The sequence below is a fragment of the Equus asinus genome, chromosome 8 (genome assembly GCF_041296235.1).
Source record: "Equus asinus isolate D_3611 breed Donkey chromosome 8, EquAss-T2T_v2, whole genome shotgun sequence".
Lineage (NCBI taxonomy): Eukaryota > Metazoa > Chordata > Mammalia > Perissodactyla > Equidae > Equus > Equus asinus.
Window position 1 is genome coordinate 45,439,670 of NC_091797.1, and position 27,947 is coordinate 45,467,616.

General features: G+C 41.3%; 1 protein-coding gene across 1 annotated transcript in view; it reads right to left on the reverse strand.

Annotated features, from left to right (window-relative positions):
• Positions 1 to 27,947, reverse strand: part of SCGN (secretagogin, EF-hand calcium binding protein) — a 46,337-nt gene that overhangs the window by 16,904 nt on the left and 1,486 nt on the right. The window contains exons 3-7 of the mRNA XM_014851588.3: positions 23,004 to 23,096; positions 20,374 to 20,463; positions 15,934 to 15,990; positions 15,436 to 15,513; positions 3,058 to 3,113 (exon numbers count right to left, since the gene is read on the reverse strand). Coding sequence (XP_014707074.1) covers positions 3,058 to 3,113; positions 15,436 to 15,513; positions 15,934 to 15,990; positions 20,374 to 20,463; positions 23,004 to 23,096 — 374 coding nt within the window. The remainder of the gene's footprint in view (positions 1 to 3,057; positions 3,114 to 15,435; positions 15,514 to 15,933; positions 15,991 to 20,373; positions 20,464 to 23,003; positions 23,097 to 27,947) is intronic.

The window sequence follows — 27,947 nt, forward strand, 5'->3', positions numbered from 1 at the left end:
TTTGTTGGCACCAAGCAGTCTAAACCACATTGCCAGTGAGAGGCCATATGCTTGAGAGGTGCTTGTATGTGGAGTAATAGGGCTGCGTTTCAGAGCTAGGAGTAGAAAAAGAAGATTCCCATGTATAAAATGTTTTAAGACCTTTCTGCCACATACTTAGTGGCTCAAAATAACATAAATTAATATCTTACAGTACTGGAAGTCAGAAATCTGAAATGGATTTCACTGAGCTAAAATCAGGCTGTTAAAAGGGCTGCGTTCCTTATGGAGGCTCCGGGGGGACTCAGTTTCCTTGCCTTTTCCAGCTTCCAGAGGTTGCTTGTTTTCTTTGGTTCATGGTCCTTTCCCACATTTCAAAGCCAGCAGTGCAGCATCTTTAAATCTGTCTCTGACTCTGATCTTCAGCCTCCTTCCACTTTCAAAGGACCCTTCTTATTACCTTGTGCCCACCTGGGTAATCCAGAATAACCTCTTTATTTTAAGGTCTGTTAATTAGCAACCGTCATGCTATCTGCAACCTTGATTCATCCTTGCCATGTGACATAAAATACTCTCCGGTTCTGGGAACTAGGACATGGACATCTTTATTCTGCCTATTCCAGTTGTCATTTTCAAATTCCATATCAAGTTGGTTTTGAAATAATACAGTAAGTGTTTGGTTGCTTTGCATCTCCGTTCAACTCTACTTTAAGTTCTTCTTCGGTCCACAAGTATTCGTTGAATTCTTTTATGAACATAACACTCCACTGTGTGAGAAATTATTTAAGAGGTTAAGGCCTAGTCCCTACCCTCTAGGTAAGACCACGATAAGGGGTGTTTGGATATCTGCAGGGGGGCTTTTTGGTTATCTCAGTGATGAGGAGACATGACTGGTCTCCTCTATCTTGTAGATGGGGGCCGAGAATGCTAGATGCCCTGCCTTGCATGGAAATTTCCACAGAATGAAGAATATTCCCATGTCTGGCCTGACTTTCAAGCATCCAGTGAAGCATTCATGTATGTAAAAACCCTGCTTATGATTATTTGAGCTTAAAACTGAATTCCTATTTACATAAAAATCCAAGGAATTTTTTTCAAAGTATATGTAATTTACTACGTCTGTAAATTTTCCATATAGTATACTGAGCTGTGTAAATTGAGGGGTGATTGTACTTTGCTTCATTTGGAATTCTACCTGTAAGACTTATTTATAATTTTATGAAGTCATATCAACAGCAACTGTGTCCCTGACACATGAGTTGCCAAAAGGCCACACTTGTTATCAGTCAACATTTGAGCTGCAATACGCGTGGTGATTCTACACCAAGGTACACGCAACTGACCACTTCATTGTGTCTTCACCTACACACTGACATCCATGTTATTTTGTTATTAACTACTTTTCCTTTATTTATCCTTTACGTGTTACAGTTTGTGCATTATATTAACTATTTTAGCATTATGTATATAGATAGGTTACATTGTCTATGGGTTTTATTTCAGGAATAAACAGAGCTTTGGGACCAATAAGGTGGAAAGCAGCTTACTGATACTGGCACCCTCCAGCCTCTAGAGGGCACTCAAGGCTCCTGACTCTCACTATCCGAGAAGTACAAAATTGAGTCAGCGTACGAGGTGGGTGGATGCTTTTGGTGGACGGAGGAATGGAGATTAAAGGCTCGTTTTTCATCCAGATTGCCATCTTTTGAGTGAATCCTTTAGGTGCTTTGGATCCTCTTGTTAGGAATGGTTCTCTCACACAGCTTTCTCAGTAGCTAGAACTCACCTCCACTTGAGAGGAACACTTGCCTTGATTGGCCAAAAGAACTGTGGGAACTGTGAATGAGATGGAGAGGATAGAGGCAAGACTGCAGGGCTGAGATCCCTTCTGTGCTAAGCCTTTGGGAGAAGCACTCTTGTCCTCATCTAGTTTGGCTCATCTCTCAGTGCCTCTTCTCTAAAATTAGGAAGAAATTAGGCCAAAATTAGGAAGAAGACCCTGGAGAAAGCCAAGGAAAACACATAGGCTGCCTCACAGTTCCTATGAGGCTCAGAAAAGAAGATTATATAGAGTGCTGGGGTCAATGTCCTGGTCATTACTGAGGAGAGATTCTTCCTGGTGTGTCCCCTTTTGCAGATCCCCTTCAAGACCTGGCAGAGATAGCTGCCAAGAGAGGAGGGGGCTGGTACAGGATTTGGTGATTCTGAATTCAGGTTAATATCCACGCTTAGTGGATAAGTTAACTCCCTGTCATTGAAAACTCACCCTCAGTCCTTGGACTTTCTCTCTCCCGGCTAAACCTACTTCTGCCCTTCAGCCTGTAGCTGCCTTCCTCTGTCACTGTCAGTCTACAATTGCCCTCCAGCCTGATCCTGAGGTCCTGGTGTTATAGCTGCTCCCCCATAAGAGTTAGATCCGTGTATTCTGGATGCAATGATTTCAACCCTGTCCATCTATTCAAAATCTCTTTTTTCTTTTTATGGACAATCACAGGTTGTTTGGAGGTCAGCTGGCCTTCACAAAACATGCTGTCATGCCCGTCAAGTGTCATAACACCAAACTGACAGCATTTTTGCAGATACTAGGTCACTTCCACCGCCATCCTCTCCTCCACTTCTAGCCTCCAGGTGCTTGGTGCCCCGTGGAGGATAGGCCAACACTCAAAGACCAGAGAGTGCAGCTGGAATCTAGCTCAGTTGACCTCTGTCCTGAACTAACTGCTCAGTATTCCTAGAGCCAGTGAATGGGACTTGGGACTTTTTTTTGTCATTGGGTCCCTGTGTGGGACTATGAATGTCTGAACTTTGAGGGCAGGGCTGGCCCATGACCTATCCATAAAATTTGATGAAAATTTTGTGCATTGCATATTTGGGGGGGGGGAGACCTTTCATTATCTCCATAAAGGGATCTGTTACCCCAAAAGATTCAGAACCACTGTGGTTAATTTGGTAATATGTGCCTAGTCTTCAGGATTTCAGGTGAGACTGAATCTCTGCCTTTCAAAAAGAAATGTGTGCTGTCGTCAAACCCCTATGAAGGAATTTCTGTATCTATGACACCATTTCCATGCTACTCACCTGGCCAAGTCATTAAGATCCAACCGACCATCTTTATTTTTGTCAAAGATCTTCATCTGGAATGTAGAAGGGAAAATGATTGTAAGAAATACTTGTAACACAAATTCATTTTGAAAGTTATTAAAGCGCTTTTCTCTTTTGCCCTTCCAATTATACATTTGTCTAAATTGGCTAAGGATGACTTATACTCTTTATGGAGTATAAAAGAAATATCATTTTTCCATGAAGGCAAAAGTAGCGAGGTAGATATGATATAGGGGAAAGCCTGCCCTCTCTAGGCCTCAGAGGATTGTAGGAAGAAAAGAGGGAAAGACAGAGATAGGAGAGTAAACTAGACAGATGTGTGACCTAACTCTGCTGGAAAGGGGATCTCGGAGGGAGAAGAGTTCAGGAAGGACAACACTGAGTGGAGAGAGTTGCTGTGGCTTAGCTTTCCTAGGACACTCTGAGCACCCAAGGGTTTGGATGCTGAGTCAATGGCCAGTGGACCTCCCATGGGGCCAGCTGTGACAGTATGTGATGTTGCAGGAACAGAGGGTGGGGGTGGGTCACTGAGGAGGATGTGGCAGAAGATTAATGGTCTGCATCTAGCAAGAGTTAAAAGACGGCTGTTGGACTAGCCTATACCTCCCGATGGACTAGCAAAAGCTAAGAGTATGGATTCTGAATTCATCACAGACTTCAACAATGAATACCAATAAGGTAACAGCAAGTGAGTGGTCAAGAGGCATCACCCTGGAAACCAGTTGGAGCATGGTGCCCAGGGACCTCGATTCCTCCCCTCCACCATGAGGTCTTATAAACCACTTTCCTATCCTTGCCCACCTTGATGCCATTTTTGTAGAAGAGTTTGTGTTGGACAAAGATGACTGAGAAATCTAAGAGGCTGAGCTTTTCCTTTTGTGGAGATACTTAGCATTATTCAAAGAGGCTATTTAAATTATTCTGATTCATTATAAGAGGTTCTGTCTTAATAGAGAGCTAGATTATCTTGAGGTTTAAGCAAGTAGTGACTCAATTTGAAAGAGCCATCTCTGTTGCCGTGCAAAGTTAATCGAAGGGGAAAAAAGCCCTTTGCTGGAAATTATCTTGGGGAAGAACTGAACACCAGTGTGGTAAATTATGCTTCTACCCGTTAGCAAATTAAGAATCAAAATCAGAAAAAACAAATACTTCCTGAATTCCCCCCACCCCACCCCACCCCACCCCCGTGTGTGTACACATATGTGAGTGATACGTGCCTTCCCTCGTATCTGCTCTTCAAGTTTACTAGGACCTCTACGGTGATAAGAAATATGCATAATGAAGGAAGCTTGGGACATGCCTGTTACACCAGACCAGAAATCAGACCTTGTGTGGCATTAGGCAAGACATATTATCTCTTCAGGTGCATCTTCTTCATCTGTAACTGTGTGTCCATGATTTAAAAACTTTCCTTATCAGGGGCTGGCCCCATGGCCGAGTGGTTAAGTCCACACACTCTGCTTCGGTGGCCCAGGGTTTCACGGGTTCAGATCCTGGAAGCCAACGTGGCACCACTCATCAGACCATGCTGAGGTGACATCCCACATAGCACAACCAGAGGCACTCACAACTAGGATATACAACTATGTACTGGGGGGCTTTGGGGAGAAGAAGAAAAAAGAAGATTGGCACAGATGTTAGCTCAGGGCTAATCCTCCTCAAGTGAAAAGAGAGGAGGATTGACAATGGATGTTAGCTCAGGGCAAATCTTCCTAACCAAAATAAATAAATAAATAAACAAAAATTTTTTAAAAAGCTTTCCTTGTTAGCAGAACCCTTCTGATGACTTTCAAATGAAATTTTGTATGATACTTGATTGTGTAAAACAAAGAAATGGAGCTGCACAAGTAGTGAGTGAGAATGGTCTGGAGTGTAATCCTCTGGGCTCCCTCTCACTCCTGAAGTACTGCCTCTGAACCTGAGGATTTCTTGGAACCCTACAGTTTGATAACCACTGACTAGATGAGATCCTAGATCCCATCCAGCTCTGAAAGCTGAAAAATGATTTCATGACTTTGTCAAAGCAGATGAAGGGGAATGAGAGTGATGCTCAGCACTTTTCCTGATAAAGTCAGCAAACAAAATCCTTCAGAGCAAGTTCCAGTGTGGCTGATGGCAGAAGCGGGTTCTTGGTGGTCCAGGGATCTCAGTGGCACCTGCCCTTGAACTTTTCCCCTGAGTAATTGATGGTGAGCATCTTCTCAAGGGATGCTATTTGGCTACTAAACAGTGGTATTCAGAGCACCCAAATTAGGTAACACCTACACACCATAACACTGTATCGTATGCAAGTTCACTGCAACCCGCACAAGCGTATCTTCCACCAAAAAGCCATTCTGAAACATTAAATTAGTAGCTGGTAACTAATTCAGTTATTTGAATTTACTAGGATCTTTATCATCCCAAAATTTGATTACAAAAAAGAATAATTTGATAATGAAAAAAAGACTGACCAGTTTCTAAGTGAGAGGAAAGAGTAGTCTCCTAACGGCTCATGGTCTCAGTGACTGAGAAGGTTGACTGTAAACACGTCTGTCTTCGGAAGTATAACCTTTGGTGAATTTTGAGTGTTTGGCATATTTGTTTGGGAAATAAAGTCTTCTTAAATTTTAAAACTATAATAGTAACCATTTGTAGAGTTATATATGTTATTTCATTTAATCATCACAACATTCTTATAAGGTAAGAAATACCTGCAGGTCACAGATGAGGAAACAGCGCATTTAGAGAGATTAAAGTAATTTGTCTAAGAAAGTAGCAAGATTTGAATCTAAGCATATCTGACACCAGAGCTCTTTCCATAAAACCAAGCTTTCAGCTTTATAGAGTCTGGGTATCTCTTGGTTAATTTGGTTTGCTTCATGTTTGGTTATGAAATAAAATATCTGGTGTCATAGATTATGCCAGAGATGTGGTATTTACCTTTTCTAATTGCCCGTCTTTCCCAGGGAAAGCAAAAAAGACTTTGTTTTTATGAATTTCTTTCTGACCTCAGTGTTCTGGTTTGTTTTTTTGTTTTTTTTTTTTTTCTGGCAAGGAAGATTGGCCCTGAGCTAATATCCATTGCCAATTTTCCTCTTTTTGCTTGAGGAAGATTGGCCCTGAGGTAACATCCGTGCCAATCTTCCTCTATTTTGTATGTGGGATGCCGCCACAGCATGGCTTGATGAGCAATGTGTAGGTCTGTGCCTGGAATCAGAGCCCATGAACCCCAGGCTGCTGGAGCAGAGTGTTCAAACTTAACCACTATGCCACCGGGCCCTGAATTTTCTTAAAGAAATTGAAACAATGACTAAGTTGAGTCAACTCTAAGGCCACCAATTTTCACTTCATTCACTGGATTCATGCTCAGATAGTCCTTTCCTGTACATTTCCCCTAACTCTGAATATGAAACAAGAGATATAGGCCTGAGATGTTCCCTCCTTTGTGGCATTAATCCACTCCTGGAGGGCTGCAGTAGTTGAAGGTGGTTGGAGGGGGGACAGGATTCCATTCTGAAGGGCTGATTGTTGAGAGGTTGTGAATGGCCCTTAGCCACTGTTCTCACGTGTACCGCAGCTTTTCCAAGACTTGAACTCATGTTCCACAAGTTTTTGAGTACTAACTACATGAAAGGCTCTGTAAAGGCTCCCAGAAATGGAACACAATGCAATACCGACAAACTTGTCAAAGTTCTGTAGGCCAGTGGTGTCTCTTCCCAGGTAAGAGATTGCTCGGAGATTGTGGAGCTACCCAGCATTCTCCTTAGATTGAATAATGTGTTTCTCTTAATTTCTCAAATCTTTATAGATGCCATAGTGATTGAGAAATGCAAATTCATTTAAAATCATTACTGGGTTAATAGTAACTTCTTGTCAGTAGACATTTTCTCAAGCAATAGATCCAAAGTACAACTACTGTCACGTGGTGGGAGAGGTAGTCTGTGAATTTTTAAAGAATTGTTAATTGATAATTTGAGATGATGGTTCAGCCGAGTGAAGAGTACAATATATAAGTCCTTCCCATGCCTGTTCTAGAGAAAACTACCACTCACAGTCCTGTGCATCCTTCCAGAAACTTTTAAGCTTATTATACATATAATATAATAGTAGTATTATATATATATTTAATATCTATATATATATAGTATATATATATAAGGTCTACATTTTTTTGACAAATAGGACTGCATTCTGTATACTATTTTGCAGCTTGCTTTTTTCATTTAATAATATTCTTGGAATTCATTTCTTAACAGTTCTTTTTTTTTTAACTTAAAAAGAGATCCTCTTTCTTGAGAAGTCTGGAAATTGTGGCCATACACAACCTCAAAAAGGATTCAGAGCCACCCTCCATCTTACCAATCAATAATTCAGTGTTGAGTAATTACCATGTGTCTAACAACATGTTAGGCACCATGAGAGATCCTCAAAAATCATCAAGGTGGTACATGATTCAGGAGCTTACAATGTAATTGGAGAGGCAAAAGTGAAGATCTGAAATAAGATTCAGCATTATCGCTGCGACCACTCAGACACAGAGACAGGGCAATGTGTCAGAATACTGGAGAAGACAGAGAAAGGAGATGGGACTTCCGATAAGTCCTGAAGGAGGAAGAGGATTTGGACAGAAGGCAGGAAGAAGAAAGGAAGACACCGGAGGCAAGCAAGTGTAAGAACAAAAGCACCAATCAGGAAATCCACATGATGGCAATGGGATGCCCACAGAGTGTGACCACAGAGGAGGGGTGTTGTGGGAGTAGAGCAGAATAAGTTAGAGAGAGACAGACTAGCTGATGCAGGGTTTCAAAAGCCACAAATAGGAGTTTGAATTTTTGTAGATCCCTAAACAGGTGAGTAGCATCATTCATTCATTCATTCACTCATTCACTCAACAAATATTTATTGAGTACCTACTATGTGCCAGCCACTGTTCTGTTCATTGAACAAAGATTCATGCTCTCATGGAGCTGATTTTCTGGAGGGGTGATGAATAATAAAAAAGAAAAGTAAGTAAAACATTGACTGTGTTACATCTGGAACATAACATACATAAGTTACTCATGTTCAATGCTATGGAGAAAAAAAATGAGTAGCATATGGAATAGTGAGTTGAGGGATACAATTTAAAATAGGATGGTAGTGGAAAACTTCGATGAAACTTTTGAGTAAAAGCCTGAAAGAGAGATCAAGTCATATCCATACTCCCGGTAAAAATATTGGCAGAGATATGGCAAGTGCAAGGGACCTGTGGCAGTGCATACTTGGCATGTTAGAGTAACAGAAGGTGTGTTAGTTAACAATGTGGTGAGAGCAGAGTGAATAAAAGGAGATAAGGTGAGAGAGGTGATGACTTGGAGTGTGAGTATGTGGTATGAGTAAGAACTTTGGTTTTTTTGTCTGAGAGACAGAAGCCATTAGAAAGTTTTGAGCTAAGCAATGATGTGATGTGACTCACAGCTTAACAAGATCACTCTGATTGCTGTGTTTATCAGGTACTGCAGGGGAAAAGAGTAAATATAGGGAGATCTAATGAGAAGTCACTTTAATAATCCAGGTAAGAAATAATCGTGGCTTGGAACAGTAAGAAATGGTCAATGCAGGATATAGTTTGAATATAGCCAATAGGATTTGTTGGTTAGACATGGGGTGGGAGAGAGAGAGAAGCAGCAAGGATGAGTTTGAGAGTTTTGGCTTGAGCACTTGAAAGGTAGAGTTCACATCAACGGGGATGAGGAAGCTCACTAATGGAGCAGGTTTGTGGGGAAAGGTCAGGATTTCAATTTTGGACATGCTCAGTTTGAGAGGCATATTGGGCATCCAAGTGGAGATACACATCCAAGTATATCCAAGAAGTTCAGAGAAGTGGTCTGAGTCAGAGATATAAATTGGGGGTCGTCATCTTTAGCTAGTATTTAAAACCGTGAGACTAGTTGATATCACCAGGACATATAAGAGTGAGGGTGGACATATAAGAGATCTCAGCACAGCCCAGACATGGACTCAGTTTGGCCCAGATCAGCGAAGAGAAAGCCTAGACCTAGACAAAGGAGCAGCTAGGAACCCAGATATTTCAATCCAGACCTGAAGGATGAGACCCAGGACCAGGGTAGAGGATGAAGACAAGCTTAACCTCATATACGTCTCTGTCTGCCGTAGCCTCAGATTTTAATTTGTTGTTTTACAATACTTCAAGTTCCATGCTCTAATTAGGTACATGAACTTAATATTTCCCACACGTATTAGCTTACATTTGAAAAAGCTCCATGTTATCTAATAATAGTCTGTTGAGACAGCTCATCTTTCCCCCTGCTGGGTCTTGGCCGCACCTCTCAATTAGATGTCAGAGTTGGATTTTGTTAACAAGTTGTTTCCTTCTTTGTCCAGAACATTAATTAGGATTTAGAATAAGGCAAGGTGTGCAGACCTCAACTTTTCTTTTCTGATTGGATGTTCTGCCTTGACTCATTCATTGTTCATGCTTTAGACAGCTTCCAAATGTGCCAATCCTTAATTGGGTCAATTTGAATTCATTTAGTAGTTACATCTCTTAAGTAAAGCATTCAATGCTAAACCTCGGGCCCAAATCTTTAATACAGTGTTGCTATGACTGTGTTCATTGCTCAATAAAAAGCCATTAAAGCAGCAGTAAGGGGATTTCACACGTGGTGTATCGCTTAAAGCTCAGGTCCTAGAAGTCTTTTATGAGAATGTTGAGTTTTTGAGAATTAATACACCCAAAGGTCTCTAGGGAAATGTAAAAAGTCTTTAAAAAGAGAAAACTATAATCCACTTGCCAAATCTGTTTATTGGAAAAGTATAAGTGGCCTCTATAATTTAAGGAAGAAAAATGAAATAGATTGGCCAAAATTTCATTAAACTCATCTAATCTTGTGGTCAAACTCAGATCTTTGGGTGGAAAGTCTTTCATCAGATTCCTCAACACTTACCTATCACCTGAGTGCATAAAGAACCAGTGAGGTGCCACTTGGAGTCTGATTGATCGTGGACCTATCTTCGCAGGACAGTTTGGAATGAAAATGAGTGCTTAACTGCAGCACACATGAGCAGAAGAGCCACAAGATTTTAGCAACGAAACAGACACAGAATAACAGGACAGCCTTGGTCAATGGACCGTTCTCAACCTACATGCTCAAAAGTCGGGTAAGACAACTCTGATTCCCCCCCAGCTACTTCACAGGACTCTGAGCTTCTGGATCTAAGCTCGAAGCCGTCAAAAACTGCCTATTGCCAGATTTTCTTTAGCTCAGGGCATTCCATTGTAAGAGCTGCCAGCTTGAGGTTTCTTGCATTTAAACCTAAAGACGATGAAGAGACGAGCCCTGAGCAACTAAGGCCGCTATGCTGATGCATGAGGTGCATACTATCTTTTCAGCCAAGTACTGACTTTCGCAACACTCTGCATGTCTCCTTCAGGCCTGTTCCTATCCCTTATAATGGGTTGTTGGAATGAAGTCACCCCTGGACCTTTATGCAGCCACAATTCACTCTTCTCCTCCTCTCTTCCCCAATTTAATCAGTGTGCCTCTCATCTCCAGAACCATTCTGTGGAAATCCTTTCTTCTTTCTTTTGTCTTTCATTAATTTGTTTCCTGTTTGGTGTTTAATAAAATGCCAGTTCTTAGGATTACGTAGGGACTTAAAACTGAAAATCAGTTTTTCTGGGTAATAAATTCTGTTGTGGCTATCAGCGCTCCTGTATTATCTTTAAAGATAGTAAGAGAATCCTAATCTCCTAACAAGGCTTTGTCCTCACCTTGCTCTTCATTTGCTTCATAGGATTGTCATCTCTTCATCTCTCAGTAGAGCTTTACTGTTTGCCTTTTGAAAGTTTCCTTTTTAATAATTTAATTTAAATAACATTTAGACTTTCAGACATGAATGTTATGGTTGAAAAATAGGCTTCAGAGATAGATTTGGGTCTGAGTTTCCACTCCACCCTCACCATATTGACCTGTTAAAGTCTGTAATCCTCACTTTTTTCATTTATAAAACAAGGATTAAAAAAATACTTATTTTATAAGGTTGTTGTGAGAATCAAAGGAAATGTTTGAAAAGTGCTTTGCACAGGGCTCAGCACAGAGTGGACACTCAGTTCTTATGATTAAGATGCTCAACACTAGAATAGATGCTGGCTATGTTTCAATGAAAATAAAATAGCACATGTACTCAGTTGAGAAGACATCTTACAACAATATAACTAACTCTGTCCACCTACCTTTTTTGGTCCTGCCTTTGCTGAAGCTCTGGAGTTGCTATCTCATTGTAATACATCTTATTTTTGAAAAATCAGGAAAAGTCTTCAAAAATTTCTTCAGCTGGATCTCGGGATGAGATTGCTGTACTTAAGGACTGAAGGCGAAATTGAACTCAACTCCTACTTACTGGCGGATGTTCTATGGCAGTGATATGCACCATGGGGATGAAAGGGAGGGACCAGAGTGGCTTTTGGCTCTTTTTCCCCCTTTACCATATTTTCCCCAATTGGAAGTCTCCATAAGGTCAGGGATCATGTCTTTCTTGGTAGGTTCTCCCTAAATATTGGTTGAATGAATGAACTCACATCTTGGTGTGAACTAGTTCACCAGATCATATTCTAACCTGAGAGAAAAGCATTAGGAGAGTGAGTGTTTTGGTTAGGGAGGGGATGTACTGAGCCACTTTGAGACCCTACCTCTCACCCAGAAAAAATACCTCAGACTCAACTTAAGAAAACCAACATAATGATGCGAATTCCAAATCCACAGAGACTTGTCCTACTTGCCCTGATTGTCCTACCTGCCCTGATTGTCCTGCCTCAATTGTCCTTTCTGGATTTGCTCTGCTCTTTCTCCTCACCTGCCTCTGGGGCTCTAGCCCTCACTCCAGGCCTCATTCCTGGTTTTCCTGCTCCTCCTACTTCTCATCATCAGCTTGGGCTTCAGTTTCCTCGTCTATCTCTGCCCCCTGGGCTCAGCACAGCTCATCCCCACTGCCTGGTGGGGATCCCTCTGGCTGACTCTCTTTGTGATGAAGGACCCCAGTGAGAGCCATAAAGGATCAAGCTGAGCTCTTCCAGGCATTCTTTCTGGCTCTGCCCTGGAGGGTCTGGTTTAAAGAAAGAAAAGAAAAAAAAGGAAGAATTTCAGAACACAGAGCACTGCTTGAGGAAAGTTGAGTCTACGCACAGTGCTGAAATGTGCATTATGCAATGTACCAGGCACCCCAAGAGAGAGCAAGAGTTGTAATGGTGGTGGAGGGTCGCAAGGGACACAAACAAGGGAGGTAGGAGGGTCCCAAAGGCAACTTTACTTTTCTTGTCATGGTTTATTCTTGATGGCACTTAGGTAACAACTGAAAACTCAGTTCAGACAGTTTATATTAGGCAGCCTAATGTGCCAGGCCCCTAATGTGTGAGTGCTGAGAACACAAAGATGCTGCCCTGGCCCTTGAGGAGTCCCAGGCCAGCAGAGTGCAAGATCCATAAACAAATAATGTCAGTGTCATCCTTGACTCCCAGCTGATTCATCAAGAAATCCTATTGATCCCATCTTCAAAATACATCAGGTTTTCATCTCTTCTGCTTCCCTACCCTGATTCAAGCTGCCATCCTCTCTCACCTAAATGGCAGCAATGACCTTTTAACAGGTCTTCCTGATTCTCTTCTTGCTCATTTTTGGCTCTTCTCAACACAGCAGCCAGATCATGGCATCCTCTGCTTCAAACCCTCTAGCGACTCTCCATTTCACTCAGACTAAAACCCCAAGTTCTCACAATGGCCTAAAAAGCCAGTCAGGATCTGGTCCCTGTTTAGTCTCATCCTTGCGTACTCTGCTCCAGCCACACTGGTATCTTCCTGTTCTTGAAAATCCCAGGCACACGCCTGCCCCAAGGGCTCTGTGCTGGCTGCACCCTCGGTCCTTTCTCAAATCTCACCTTCTCGAAGGGCCTATCCTGACCACCCTGTTGCAAATTACACCTTCTCCTCAATGCCCCATCTTAGCTACCCCGCTGGCACTGCTCTGTTCTACTTTTTCATTTTTTCCATGACACTCATTACACTCTATCATGTGATATAATTTATTATTTATTATGTTTATCGTTATTATCAGTCTCTCCTTTGTCTGTTTTGCTCACTGTTAAATCCACAGTGATCAGAACAGTGCTGGCGGCATAGCAAGTATTTAATGAATATTTATGGAATGAATGAAATGGATGGCTATGAAGTCAGACAGTGATATACACAAGGAACTATAGGGGCACAGAGGAGAGGTACTTGGATTCACTATGAAAGGGAGCTTATGGAAGATTTTCTAGGGCAAGATGATGTCTAACTGAATCTTGAAGGATGAATAAGAACCAGAAGAAAAGTAGGGAAAAAAATAGCTAAGCTATGTTAAGAAGTCAGAAAATAGTGGTTTAATGTTATAGTTGGAGGTAGAGGGAAGCCCCTCAGAGTCAAAGGTATTCAAGGAAATACTGGAAACATGCTGGAGATTCTAAATGCAAGCATTTCATTGCATAGTGCACGTTTTATAAGTTAATAAAATCGAGATAACAATAGCCAGTGCTAACATCGTGCTAAATCAATGTTGAAAAAATGCTCAACTGGAAAAATAATCTCCCTGTTATTCTCTCCCTCAGGCAGTTTCAGTCTAATTTCCTTTTTCATATCATTCATTTTATTAGACGGTTTCACTGGAACTTAGTCCAGAAGGAACCTAGAGATTTCCCTGTAGCTGGGAAACTGCTTCCTGCTTCAAGGGAATTTCCCACTTCACTTTTTAGGGCTGAGCACGTATTTACTCAGGATTTCAAACATCAATTTGCATGCTATTAAAATAGATCAACAGAGTAAGAAGCCAAATTATTTCCTTGATTGAGATCCTGGCCTGGGGTTTGATTCTGTCGTTGGCATCAGCTCTGCTCCTGTCTAGGCCATTTGCACGTTATCATGGTCAAGAGCACCTTCTTCTTCCCAGGGCAGATGCCCTTGACTGGGGGCAGCATTCAGAGTAGCAAGAGTGCAGAGAGCTGGAAGGATCCAGGGCTGAAAACCAGGAGAGTTCAGCTTCCAATTTACCTGCTGCCTTTGGCTGGGTAACTTAACTTTTCCAAGTTATCTGATCTTTAAAATGAGATGAAGAATACAACTTGGTGGTGACTCAGTCACTTCCGTTTCTAAGCCCAACCACCAGATACATAAAATAGCATGAACAACGCCAACACTGCAGAGAAGTTGTTAGAAATAATGCAGTATTTGGAAACACCAATTAAAGGCCCAAATAGATCAACCTAGTGGTTCACATTATACCAGGAACCTACAAACTCTTTTCAGTGATATGTATCTCCGACTATTCACCAGAAGGTTCAGTAAGGTGAGTCTACTCAAGAACTCTTTATATATGTAACAAGCCTACCAGTAATTAAGCCTTTACCAGCTATTTTTTGCTTATTAATTAAGAAACCTACAGAGTTTGATTGGCATGAAGCATACTCCTGGGGATGAGAAGGGGCTTGGAAGAGACAAAAGGTAGAGAAGCCAAATCCAATTCAATACAAATTTCTGATTAGTACTGGGAGAAATGCATCAAGTTAGGTACTGAAACAGCACAGAGGATGAGTTCACCAAAGGCAGCTTCTACTCCACTGCTTTCCAAGGAGCTTTGACACTGAAATAACCTCAGGGTCACTTAGGACATGGATGCCAAGAGGGGCAAGCAAAATAATGACAACAAAGACCATTGCAACCACTACAAGAGCTAACACGTGTCGAGCACTCATTATGTCCTCGACACTCTGCAAAGCGCTTCATACACATCAACTCACTTTGCCCTCACAGTAACTAGGAACTATTATCCCCATTTTATGGATGAAGTAAATAAAGTTGAGAAGCTTGGTAATTTCCCAAAGTCATAGCAAGTAAGTGGCAGAGGTAGGACGCACATTTCCCATCTGTCTGACTCTCAACTGTGCCACCTCAACACACTAAATGTGTAAGGAATCATCCTCCAGGGCAAGAGGTGGCTCCTGTGTGTTTGGTCCTGATTGTCTAAGTCCATGTTTACTTGCTTCTATGTGACTTTGATTAACATTGAAGTTATTAGCTTGCTGCTTAGTGACCTAATGTTGACTGAACTTTTCAGGTCTCCCCAAGGACAGCTGAACAGCTTTCTTTCTCAAATGCATGCAGTGTCGTCCGGAGAGGCTACAGCAGCTCCATTTTAGCCAATGTTTTCCAGCGTCAAGGTTTTCTCATGCATTTAGTCTGCAAACACTTATTGAGGGCTTACTCTGTGCCAGACACTGTTTCTGGGCCTTGGGGAGGCAGCGGGGAAGCTGGCCCCAAGGAGATCACATAGCTCAGTTACTTACCATGGTGCCAGTATACTCCTCCAGCTTTGCCTCAGAAATGGTCTTTTTGTGGTGGAGGAAGAGATCCCGGAGAAAGTTCTGTGACACCAGAGAAGAGTAACGTTTTATATAGTGAGTAAATAAACTGCAAAGATCTCAAGAAGCCTTATTTTAAGGATTGTGTTTTGTTTCAAGAAGAAAACAAAATGCTTTAGCAAGCAATAAATTCAAGAATATAGGGCTGTCAATGTTTAAAGGGAGCTCCTGGAACCCAGAGAATAGCTCTAGGAATGAAAAAAAATTGTCAAAAATCCTCAATTATGTCTCTTTCCCAGAGAAAGCAGTGTCACCTGTACTTTCTAAACCTTCTAAACACAAACAAGGTTTTTTTTAAAAAGTAACAGATTTGTATCCATGTTTCTTGGAAACATGGAAATCAAACTCATGATACACATGTATCAAATTCCCAGCGATGAACAAACCACCCTTCACCCAGCGACAGTTCCCAGCAACACTTACAGAAAGCTCAGCAGCCGATATAAAGCCACTGCTGTCAGCATCGTATTTGCGCCAAATCTGAAATACACGAAAGCCGTGAATCCATTTATCCTCAGATAATTTGGGGTTGACTTATGCTGTTGTCTACTATGGTTCAGCACCTGAAAACAGCCCTTAACTGGGTGCAAATAAGAGTTTGCATAGGGAGCTTTACGCTTTCTTTGGTGCCAGCAATTGTTTGGGCAGAACTCACTAGAAATGAGTCACTGCATTCACTTGGAGACGCTTAGGAGGACCACAACACACCCCCTAAAAGAGATCTTTTGGAAAGCTCAAAATAGAAAGTTATGAAGGGATGGACTTCAATTTGGGGCAATGATGGCAAACTAAGAAACCTTCTTTGTACTAAATTCCTAAAAATGCAGAATCCTTTAAAGACAAGTCTTTAAATTTATAACTCAGTTGACAAGAAAGTGAGAGGACTTCTAAGAGGCCAGGCATGATAGGAAAGCACCAACCCAGAGAAGTCATGTATAACTGAAACCAAAGTCTGTCCCAAGTATGTCTGCTGATCTCTGACAACTTAGCCTGCAGCTTTATCAGAAAATTGCATAGATGGTAGACAGGAGACAAATCCTGGGGCCCATGCAAGGTGGGAAATCAAACTAAAGCTCCCTCATAAGTCTACAACCCCAAATAGCAATAACCTTAATGACAGCACGAACGTCTCCGAAATAAATTATGCTGCAGAAAAGACCCCTAAAGAATCTTGCCTGTGTCGCCCTGGCTCAGGGTAAAGGAAATAAAAGATCTCTGGTAATTCCCAGTGACCAGCCAACCCTTTCGTTGGTTGCAGACAGCATTGCCCCAGCTGAAGATGCAATTCCTAAACTGGAAGACAGAACAGCTGAACATTTTTAAGGAAACACGGAGCTGCTTTCCTTATTAAGTCTCTGATCTTGATTTGCTCTGATTTTGACCCTCTCTGATTCTTCCATGTACAAGCCTCATAACTTAGCAAGTTCCCTAACTTCCGTGTAAAATGAAAAAGTAGCGCTAAGCATTTTTTTTAATTGGCAGATTTTCCATAGACGTAGATTGGGTTACTTGAGTCACCAACAGCAGGGACCTTAATTCTAGACCACGGTCATGGCCCTGCCTACATACCCTGCGGGAATGGTGGGACATATTGCTGCTGCTGCTGCTGTTTGGTGAGAAGCGTTCAGAAACTTCACTGCTTTCTGTCTCTGTCACCAACATTTCTGCCTGAATTTAACCAGACTAAGAAAATAATCCAGTTAAATGTGATGTCTATTCTAACTTTGATGGTGTGACTAAAACTAAGAATGAGAGTTTCAAATAACAAAAAACGTTTTTACATGCTTTTTTCCATGCTATTCTCTAAACATTTTCCATCTAAATGATTTTATAATTTTACTACAGCTGAGCCATTGGAGAGCCAAAGAGTTTTATGTGAATACTATGCATGTGTATCTTTAACGAATGAAAGCAAAATGAAGAGATTTCCAGGCAAACAAAACAGCTCATTACCAACAGACTCTTAGTAAAGGGTATACTCTAGGAAGAAGGAGGAACACAAAGAAGGAAAATCTAAGATACAAAAAGGAATGGTGCACAAAGACGATGGGAAATTTGGGCAAATTAAATAAATCTTGACTGCATAAAATTTGGGGGGTTAAAGAAAACAAGATAGAACTAATATCCTGGACAGTAATGGCATGTGAGCTGTTAGACGTATGTTAGGGCCAGAGGGTTTGAAGATCCTGTGGTTCAGAGGGAATGTAAAGATATTAACTTGGAATTTCCTAAAATGTATAGATAGTAATAGATTGTGACAAATTTTGTTCAAAAAAGAAGAATGGGAAAGCTCTTCTTTACAGAAGAAACTGACAAACTAACAGGAAGGAGAAAAAAATGGAATAAGTTAAAACAAAAAAAAAGGAAGTCTGCATAATAATATTTCCTTTTCCCATTTCTCAAGATTATTCAAGACTACACAAGGGCTAACATTCTAATACTTTTTTTCTGATTATAAAACTGTCATATTCATTGTACAAAATTAATGAAAGACAAAAAGCAAAAAACAAAATCTCCAGAATTCCTACCCCAGAGATAGTCACTTATTATTTCTATGTGTTTCCTTTCCATCATATCTCTATTATAAACATAAAACTGACTTGGAGGTCATATTGTCTATGTACTTGAGTGGTTTATTTATTATTTTTATTTAAAATTTTTTGTGAGCATTCTTAAACTCAATTAATTATTTTGAAAATGTCATTTAAAATAATTTGTAAATAATTACAATTTCACACACAATTGGAAAATACGGAAGTACAAAGAATATGAAAATCATCTGAAATCTTAACACTTAAAAACAACCAATATTTATCTTGTCTTTACCTATTGTCTTATTTATGCAGGTGTTAGGATGAATAATTGTGTGTGTGTGTGTGTGTGTGTGTGAGGAAGATTGGCCCTGAGCTAACATTTGTTGCCAACCTTCCTCTTTTTGCTTGAGGAAGATTGTCACTGAGGTAACACCTGTGCCAATCGTCCTCTATTTTAAGTGGGATGTTACCACAGCGTAGCTTGACAAGCAGTGCTAGGTCCGCACCCAGGATCCGAACCTGCGAACCCTGGGCCACCAAAGGGGAGTGCACAAACTTAATTACTTCACCACCAGGCCAGCCCCAGGATGAATAATTTTTTAAACAAAGATCCTAATGTATATACAATTTTGTTTCTTAATGTTATAATACGTTTCCTCCAAGTCATTAGATATTCTTTGAAAACTTGATCTTTAGTGATGCATAAAATTCCGCAATGTGGCTTTTCTCTCATGAACCTTCAATGCCTAGAAGAATATAAGCATATTGCAGGTGTTTATAAGTATTTGTGGAATGAAGGAATTATATGAATGTATTATAATTTACCTAATTTTTCTTTCATTGTTAGGAATTTATGTTATTTTTAATTGTAACTGTAAGTAACTATAAGCAACATTTAATGAACATCATTGAGCAGAAAACTTGTCTACGTCTCTGATTATACCCTTAGCCTGGAGAAGATAACTATTAAGTCAAAGGATAGAGGTTTTTTTTAATTAACTCTAGATAAGGAAATTTTAAAAGATCTTGATTACATTTTTGCAAAATTATTTTCCATACAGTTATCCAATGTGCATGCCTCCCAACAGAGCACGAGCAACAATCTCAGTGCTTCCTTGCCAGCACTGCATTTATATATATGTATATATATTTTTTTTGAGGAAGATTAGCCTTGAGCTAACATCTGCCACCAATCCTCCTTTTTTTTGCTGAGGAAGACTGGCAGTGAGCTAACATCCATGCCCATCTTCCTCTACTTTATATGTGGGACATCTACCCCAGCATGGCTTGACAAGCAGTGCATAGGTCCACACCTGGGATCCAAACCGGTGAACCCCGGGCCAACAAAGCAGAATGCGTGAACTTAACCACTGCACCACTGGGCCAGCACCCCCAGCACTGCATATTTTTGTTGATTCTCTTAAAATCTTTACCAGTTTGGTAAAAATTAGTTGTTTTTGATTTGTATTTCTTTGGCTATCAGCATATTTTTACTGCATATTCAGATTTCTTCTGTGAATTGACTATGCATATGCTTGCTCAATTTTACATGACTTCCACTTGGCCAGGAAGTAAACAAAGTAGTGCAAAGGTATGCTAAGTTATTATCTCCTAAATGGAGATTTGATAACTGTTTCAAGAATGGCATCCTGGATGCAGTAGCTGTTTTGAATCGGCCACTCTGGCTTTGGAGAAACCCTGCTCTGCCCTTCCCTGGTGTTTTTTCACCAACAGACAGTAACACCTAGAGGCTGAATGAAGAGATAAAAGGAGCCATTTAATTCCGCCTTTAGCTTTTACTCAAGTGAAATGATTGCAAACAGATCTGCTGGCTGGATCGGCACTCTAATAAGTTATGTCTTGATTGTACTGTACCTTCAGAACTAGAATTAGTTGCCAATATTTAAAAATAGTTTCACACAGAGTCTAGATGTCTACACAGCATTCTTAAAAGCATTCACTGGAGCTCCGCAGGGCTGTTGGCTCTAGGTGGAAAACGTGCTCGCCAGTCTCCACAGTCCCCCGCCTACTCTCCCATCACATTCCTCAGCGTAGTATCTGCCTGGTCCCTTGTCCAAGTCTTCCTCTGGCCCAGGCTAAAGGACTCTGTCAGCTCAGGAGCAGCCTAGGTCAGCCCACTGAGAGAGAATACTGGGGCTTAGGGCCAAAGTCCCTGCTTTATCACCAAGGGATTCTGTGCTTGGTCTTGTCCTCGGTGGGAAGCTCTCCCTTGGGGACTGGGCAGGAGTGGTGGCAGCCAGAGCAGGTGGCTGGGATTCTGACCTCTTCTCAACCCTCATCCTCCATAGAGACTCAACCAAATACTTACCTGCATAAACTCCACACTGCTGTCCAAGGGGGTTTCCTGGCGAAAAAGCAGAAGAAAGTTTTCATCCTCGGACAGGAACATGCTGGAAAGCTAAAGAAATGGGGAGAAATAGCTGTCAGTGACACCGGCCAGTACTCCCTGGGTGAAAGGCATGGTGGAACATATTATAGGGCAGAAGGTCTTTGCTCTCTCAGGATGGCGAGCCCAACTTGAAGTTCTGTGCTCTTGATTGTCACTCCTGATTCACTGATTCTTTCAAAAAGTATTTCACCCTCATTAGGCAGGAAACACTATGCATATTTGCCTTCCATTAGCTTACAATCCAAAATAACAACAATTATCATTATTATTTAATAGTACATTTGTTAGTGCTTAATATATTTCAGGCACCTTTTAAAGAACTTCCAGTATTATATGAATTTAACTCTATAATAATAATAGAAAATAAAAATAGCAAATAATTCTTACATGTGCCATGAATTATTCTAAATGCTTACATATGCGAGCTCATTTAATCCTAGCAACCTTTAGGGTACACAACACATCATTGTTATTATTTATGAGTTAAGGAAACTGGGCTACCCAGAGATACGGAACTTACTGTAATTAAGTAGTTAGTAAGTGGTGGAGTCAGGACTTTAACTAAGCCCTCACTTTTTTTTTTTTTAATATTTTATTTTTTCTCCCCAAACCCCCCTGGTACATAGTTGTATATTTTTAATTGTGGGTCCTTCTAGTTGTGGCATGTGAGATGCCACCTCAGCATGGCTTGATGAGTGGTGCCATGTCCGTACCCAGGATCCGAACCAGTGAAACCCTGGGCTGCTGCAGCACAGCACGCAAACTTAACCACTCAGCCACGGGGCCAGCCCCTAAGCCCTCACTTTTAACCGCTATGTTATGCTCATGAGGTGCTGTATATACATCCCTTCAGTGCCGTATGCCAAACAGGAATGATTGATGTCTAGCTTAATCTTGAATGTTAGGGCCAGTTTTATGTCACAACTTGCCTGTAATTGGAATAAGTGAAATAGTCAATGCTATAACAGAAGAAGGTAGGGGAGACCCTGCTACTCTTAAAGTCAGAGACACATGAGGTTTTTTGTGTTTTTTTTTTTTTGAGGAAGATTAGCCCTGAGCTAACTACGGCCAGTCCTCCTCTTTTTTGCTGAGGAAGCCTGGCCCTGAGCTAACATCGTGCCCATCTTCCTCCACTTTATACGTGGGATGCCTACCACAGCATGGCGTGCCAAGCAGTGCCATGTCCCCACCCGGGATCTAAACCGGCAAACCCCGGGCTGCTGAGAAGCGGAATGTGCGAACTCAACCACTGCGCCACTGGGCCAGCCCCACATGAGGTTTTAAGAAGCCTTAGAACTGACACAGTCCTACATCATTGGATTTTCTACAAACAACCTCAGTTAGGCTCATTTGCAGGACTCCATGACAAAATGGTTGGCATGGATGTCAAAGTTGTGGCCAAGTTCCCAATTGCTTCGAGATTGTCTATCTGGTATTAGTAAGATAACAACATAGTTTTCAGTTACTTACCATGTTTCATTCATTCATTTATTGTCTACCAATGTTTATTGAGCACCACTATATGCTGTGCTCCATTCTAGGGGCTGGAGAATACAGCCATGCACATGTCATCATGAGTGCTTCACTATTTCTAGCCTGACACTTGCGCATACCTTTCCATTAATGGACACACTGATATTTTTACATCAATTACAATGCAGATTATTGGTAACGTATATAATTTTTGCCTTTCAGTAAAAGTTTGGGAACATCTACACTCATAAATCTAGAGTTTAGTTTATTAGTTTTCTGAAAAGGCAGTCTCCTGGTGAACATGTCCATTTTTTATAAGGAGACATTATACAGTATGAACCTATATAGATCCATACGTGTGAGTGGAGTTACACTTACACCACTGCCACTTATTGATGCTGGGAAAGTAACTCAGCTTTCCTCATCAGTAAAATAGGCATAATGCTCCAGGCCTATGTTCTAATAGCTACTGTTGGGATAAAATAACATGATATGTGTGGAAATCCTTTCTAAACGGTGAAGCTTTTTGTAACTGGAAAGAAGAATGATCAGGTTAAAGACAGCCTATCCAAGGCACTGCATGCTTAACAGAGCTCCTTTCTTTAGTAGGTCATCCATAAATGTGGTTCAGCTTAAGAAAAGACAGATGCTGTCTATTTTGTTTTTAATGATCTTCAGAGATAGATCTTTTTAACCTCCAGTGGGAGCTGATGCTGAAGTTTAAACGCATTTATTGTCAGTAAGTTTTTCCTTATATCAAGGTTAATTTGAACAGGACACTGTGCAGAGAGACAAATATTAGATCAAGTAACTTAAAGGCCTCCAGCATTATCAATTCCCCAATTATTAAATAAGTATAAATATTGATTGACCTAAATAAAATAATAGAAGAATCATGCACTCTGTGTTACTAAGCAGATGAAAAAGGAGAGGTGAGTACTTCAAAAATGTTGTCTAGGCCAACTGTCTTGCAGAGTGTTCTAATTTCCCAATCAAATGTAAGATTTTCATTATCTTTCAGAGGAATGTATAGCCCACAAAGGCACAGTTAAGAAAAGTACAGTTGTGAAAGGTACCTCTTTCATCTGTATGTAACCATCTTTAGAGACATCGTGAGTAGCCATAAATTGCTGTTTCAACTTCTGCACATTTTCTTCCATGACTCCATCCTACAATAGGCCAGAAAGAACCACATTAAAGCCCCTGGGATCCCAAAAATATAGTTAGGATATCAAATATTCAGAGCATACAATCTGATAGTTACGTTAGTCTAACCTGGAAAACAGGTCGCTCAGCCTTTTAAAGCAAGCCTACCATGTTGCAGAAGAGACAACCGTGATGGAGATTTCTTGAACAAACAACCACTAATCACAATCTCGACTAGGAAAGACGTAGCTAGTAAGCTCCTAAAATATGAATGAAGAGAAGCTCAGAGACTAGAGTGTTGAGAGAATGAATTTGAACATCATTATATGCTTTGTTTTGACAAAAGATTATATTGTAATGAACATACAGACTTTCTTCCCAAGAACTCAGAGGTTTTGATCTATTTTAGGTGAAAAGTCTAGTTCTTCTGGGCCCCTAGTTTGCCATAGCTCATTCTCTTAATCTTCTCCTTGGACTCATTGAGGAAAAAATAATTCGAAGAGAAAAATAATTAAAGAAGAAATGAAAGTAATAAAGTAATTGTTAAATTATGGAAGATGTCACATCTTCCTTCCAGGTACAACCTATTCTATGCATTAAATTGTTCTTCATCAGTGAACTGCAGGGTTATTGCAAGCAAAGATGCTATATAGAATCAACAGTGGAGAATGAATTCTGATGAAGACTCCAGACTTGATCAGTCGTGCTAAATTCATTCTCTCTAGTACTACCCCAATGTCCCTGCCAACCAGGTTTCCTCATATGACACTCCACGAAATAGAAAGAGAGTAGCCTCCCTGGTCTTGGCACCATAGATATTGTGTGTGTGTGTGTGTGTGTGTTTGTGTGTGTGTGTTTGGGTGTATATGTGCACCATACAGAAAAGCACGATGGAAATCACTCAACAAGATGGGCCTTCACGTTGAGTTTCAGCTTGGCCTTCTAGATTAAGAGTTCTGCCAGGATAGCTGCCATTTCTATATCTCTAAAATATAGTATCTGTGGAATGAATAAATGATTCTTTATGGTGAGCTGGGCATTTCCAAAAGAAGTTAACTCACATAGGCCATGTTGTGGAAAAATTAGATTTCAAAGTAAATAAGTATGAAGCCAAAGAAGATAGAGCCAGATTGTACATGCCACCTTCAGTTTGAAGGCACAGACCCTTGACTTCTGTCCTCTCAGACCTCTAACCCCAAAGACCATGACTATTCCTTGGATGGAAAGCAAAAGAGCCTAGGGCTCCCTCTGTGGTAATTTCAGTCAGCACCAACCCTGCCACCTTATCTGAGACTCTACCCCCAGCAGGGACTTATTGTCTCTGAAGCATTGAAAGAGCCCCAGCACGTGCTGCAATCTGGACATGAAGAATGTGTGCACAGCCACGGAAAGAGGTGCTCTGCGATACACGGGCCAGACCTAGACCTGGTTCAGAGGCCAATTCTGAGCATTTGAAAAGAAAAAGGTGGGCAGAGTGAGAGGGGCAAGTAATAGAAACAGTAGCAAGAGCAGCTGATTTTTCCATAAGTCAGTTCCCTCAGAGGCTCTGAGGAGCAGGTAATTACAAACAGGCTGGTTCCTCTCCAAGAGCGACCTGTAGGCAGGTTGCTGTTAAAACCTTAAAATTCCTTTTCTGAGATCTCTGTGACCCATTAATCAGGGGAGGAGAGTAGAGCTATTCAGCCTTCTGAAGAACTGCTTCCCGCTCCTAGACACCAGAGTGAGGCGCTGCCCAGTCATGGAGGGCTCCCTGCTGCTGGTTCTGTACTCGCGAGGGCATTGATGATTAAAAGTAGCTGTCACAAATGATGACTTCCCCTCAACTTAAAAGGCTTCCACTTTTGAAGTCCTGCCCTCTTGTTAAGGACATGCTTAGGGCCTACTCATTTCTCAGCAGGGAAAAAGCCCAGAATTAGGAATAGTTTCCTTCATCATGGTTATCCAGGTAGCATGGAGTGCTTAGCAAAGGTCCCTGTAGCCATCCTCCCCAGGGTAATGCCTCAGCATTTTGAAGGGGAACATGGCACATGATACAATTTTGGGTAACAGTTTAAACAGCTTATTGCCCTGGCTCCAAAAGCTTTCTCTCTAGCCGAGTGCTGAGGAGAGGTACCTGGGGCTACAGCCACAGCTCAGCAGGACTGGCCTGATTATGTTAGAATCCCCTCTCCAACAAGGAGTTTTTTTTTTTCCTGGGACAGAGGGTGAAAGGAGATGCAAACTGATTTAGGGTGCCTTAAAATGCAAGATCTTAAGCAGACTCCAAATGTACTGAAATACCTAGCGGATGGGACCTGGGGGTCTGCATTTTAACAAATATAGATAATTCTTAAGCACGTCAGAATTTTATTTCCAAAGCCCAGCCTTCCAACCCTCTTCCCTCCAGCCTCAGGAACGCCTGCATTGAACACAGTTGCACAGGACAGCGGTGAGAGATTTGTTGTCCCCTTTCCTCCAAGGACTATGCCTGCCCTTGTGTGAGAGGGGCCAGATCTGAGGCAGAGGTGATGGTAAGAACAGCCAAGCTAAGCAAATGTTGGAGAGCATGTGGAGAGAAGGGAACTCTCATACACTGCTGGTGGGAGTGCAAAGTGGTACAGGCACTATGGAAAACAGTATGGAAATTCCTCAAAAAATTAAGAATGGAACTACCATACAATCCAGCTATTCTGCTCCTGGGTATTTATCCAAAGACCATGAAAACATGAATGCATAAAGATACATGTGCCCCTATGTTGATTGCAGCATTATTCACAATAGCCAAGACTTGGAAGCAACCTAGGTGCCCATCAAGGGACAAAGAGATAAAGAAGAAGTGGTATATATACCCAATGGAATACTACTCAGCCATAAGAAATGATGAAATCCAGCCATTTGTGACAACGTGGATGGACCTGGAGGGTATTATGCTAAGCAAAATAAGTCAGAGGGAAAAACTCAAATACTGTATGATCTCACTCTTAAGTAGAAGATAAAAACAACAGCAAACAATCACACAGAGGCAGAGATTGGACTGGTGGTTACCACAGGGGAAGCGGGCAGGGAGGAGGGTGACAGGGGTGATTAGGCACAGTGTTGTGATGGATTGTAATTAGTCTTTAGGTGGTGAACACGATGTAAACTACACAGAAATCAAAATATAATTATGTACACCTGAAATTTATATAATGTTATAAACTAATGCTGCTTCAATAAAAAATAATTAAAAAAAAAAAAGAAAGAACAGTCAAGCTGCAAGAGAGGGCATCCCTCTTCTCTCTCACTAATGGCAACGGTGCCTCTCAAGTTAGCCAAAGCCCCAGAAGACAGCTTGCAGTGTCCTCAGCTTAGAGCAGACCCTTGTGTTTGAGTAGCCCCAGCCCCCACCCCATGACAGAAAATAAGACACTTTCAGTTTCAAAACTGACAGCAACTTTTCTCCTCTTTTTCTGTAAATCACTAAAGCAAGGAGCCTTCTGAAAATGTGTGAAGTTCCAAGTCTCTGAGAATTTGGTTTTTTGACCACCCAGTTTATTCCAAAGTGTTGAATGGTTTTGCCTTTATTTTTTTGTTTTCCTCAAATACTCCTGTCACGTTTGACAAAACGGCATCTGACTCATGGGTTTTGGAATGCCATGAGCCCATTTACAGCAGTCGGTGGGAGCAAGGCAAAGAAAGAAAAACAGAGAGAGATAAAGGAAGAGAAAGGAAGCAAAGAGGAAAGAAACTGATGAAAGAAAAGAAATGAAGGACAAAGAGATGAGATAGATAGGAAAGAGAGAGGGAAAGTGAAATAAAAGGGAGAGGAGAAACAACAAGAAAGCATTGAAAAGCAGGGGGAATGGAGATAAAAAGAAAGAAGTAAAGAGACAGAAGAGAGACGGAAAGAGATGGAGAGACATAAGAAATACAGATCAGAGAGATGAGAGACAGCGCAGTCAGGGGGAAATCAAGAGACGATGGGAGATGAGAGCCATGAAACACAGAGGTAAGAAACAGTTGGAAATGGGCATAAAAATGAGGGGACAGACATAAAAAGAGAGACAGAATATGAGAGGCAGGCAGAGAGAGAGAGACAGAGAGAGACCAAGAGATCTGTGTGGTTGTTGGAGGCAGATGGCAGTCTCTTTTATTCTGTGTTGGCTGCCCCACCACCACCTCAAAACACCCTCCCCGAGCTCTCCTTGGTAGTACAGAGCTCCTAGTACCCCTCATTGGGCTCCTACATGAAAGAGTGATGTGCTTCATATCCTTCCATGTAGACAGTTATATCTGGGGATGGACTAGCTCCACAATTCAATCTAAATTCGACTGTTTCCAGAGCTACTCTGCTTTCCCTTCATCCCCTGATGGAGTCTTTACCACATTCTCCTGTCCCCAGGCTGCTGTGTCTCTGTGTATTTCCTCTGCGTTGGTACAGAGATCTTCAAAAGTTAATCTACATCTCTCAAGGCCTCTCAGGGAGGGACATGAACACTGGATAGATTGGTCTACATTTATACCTTGGCTCTGGATATGTTGGCTATTTCCTGGTTTGTCATTCCCTAATAAATCTGTAACTTCCTCTAATAAAATGAATAATGGAAACAATTTTAAATGGTTTGTTTGTGGTTTGCTCTCAAAGGAGTATCGAATGCACTAAACCCACAACCTTAAAGCTCTTAACATCTTTTCCACCTTTTTGAACAAAGTGAGCTGCCTTATCTTCAGGTTTAAATCCATTAGCAGAGACATAACCAAGGAAACGTTCAAAACAGAGTTGTTTGAATCTACAGTTCAGATCCCTGAGTAGATGACAGATGTTACACTGAAAGTCAGTGACCAGCATGTCTAATGCTACAGTTGTACCTCATAAAACCTGCCTAAATCCCTTTGTGTTGCTAGGAGAGAGAAAA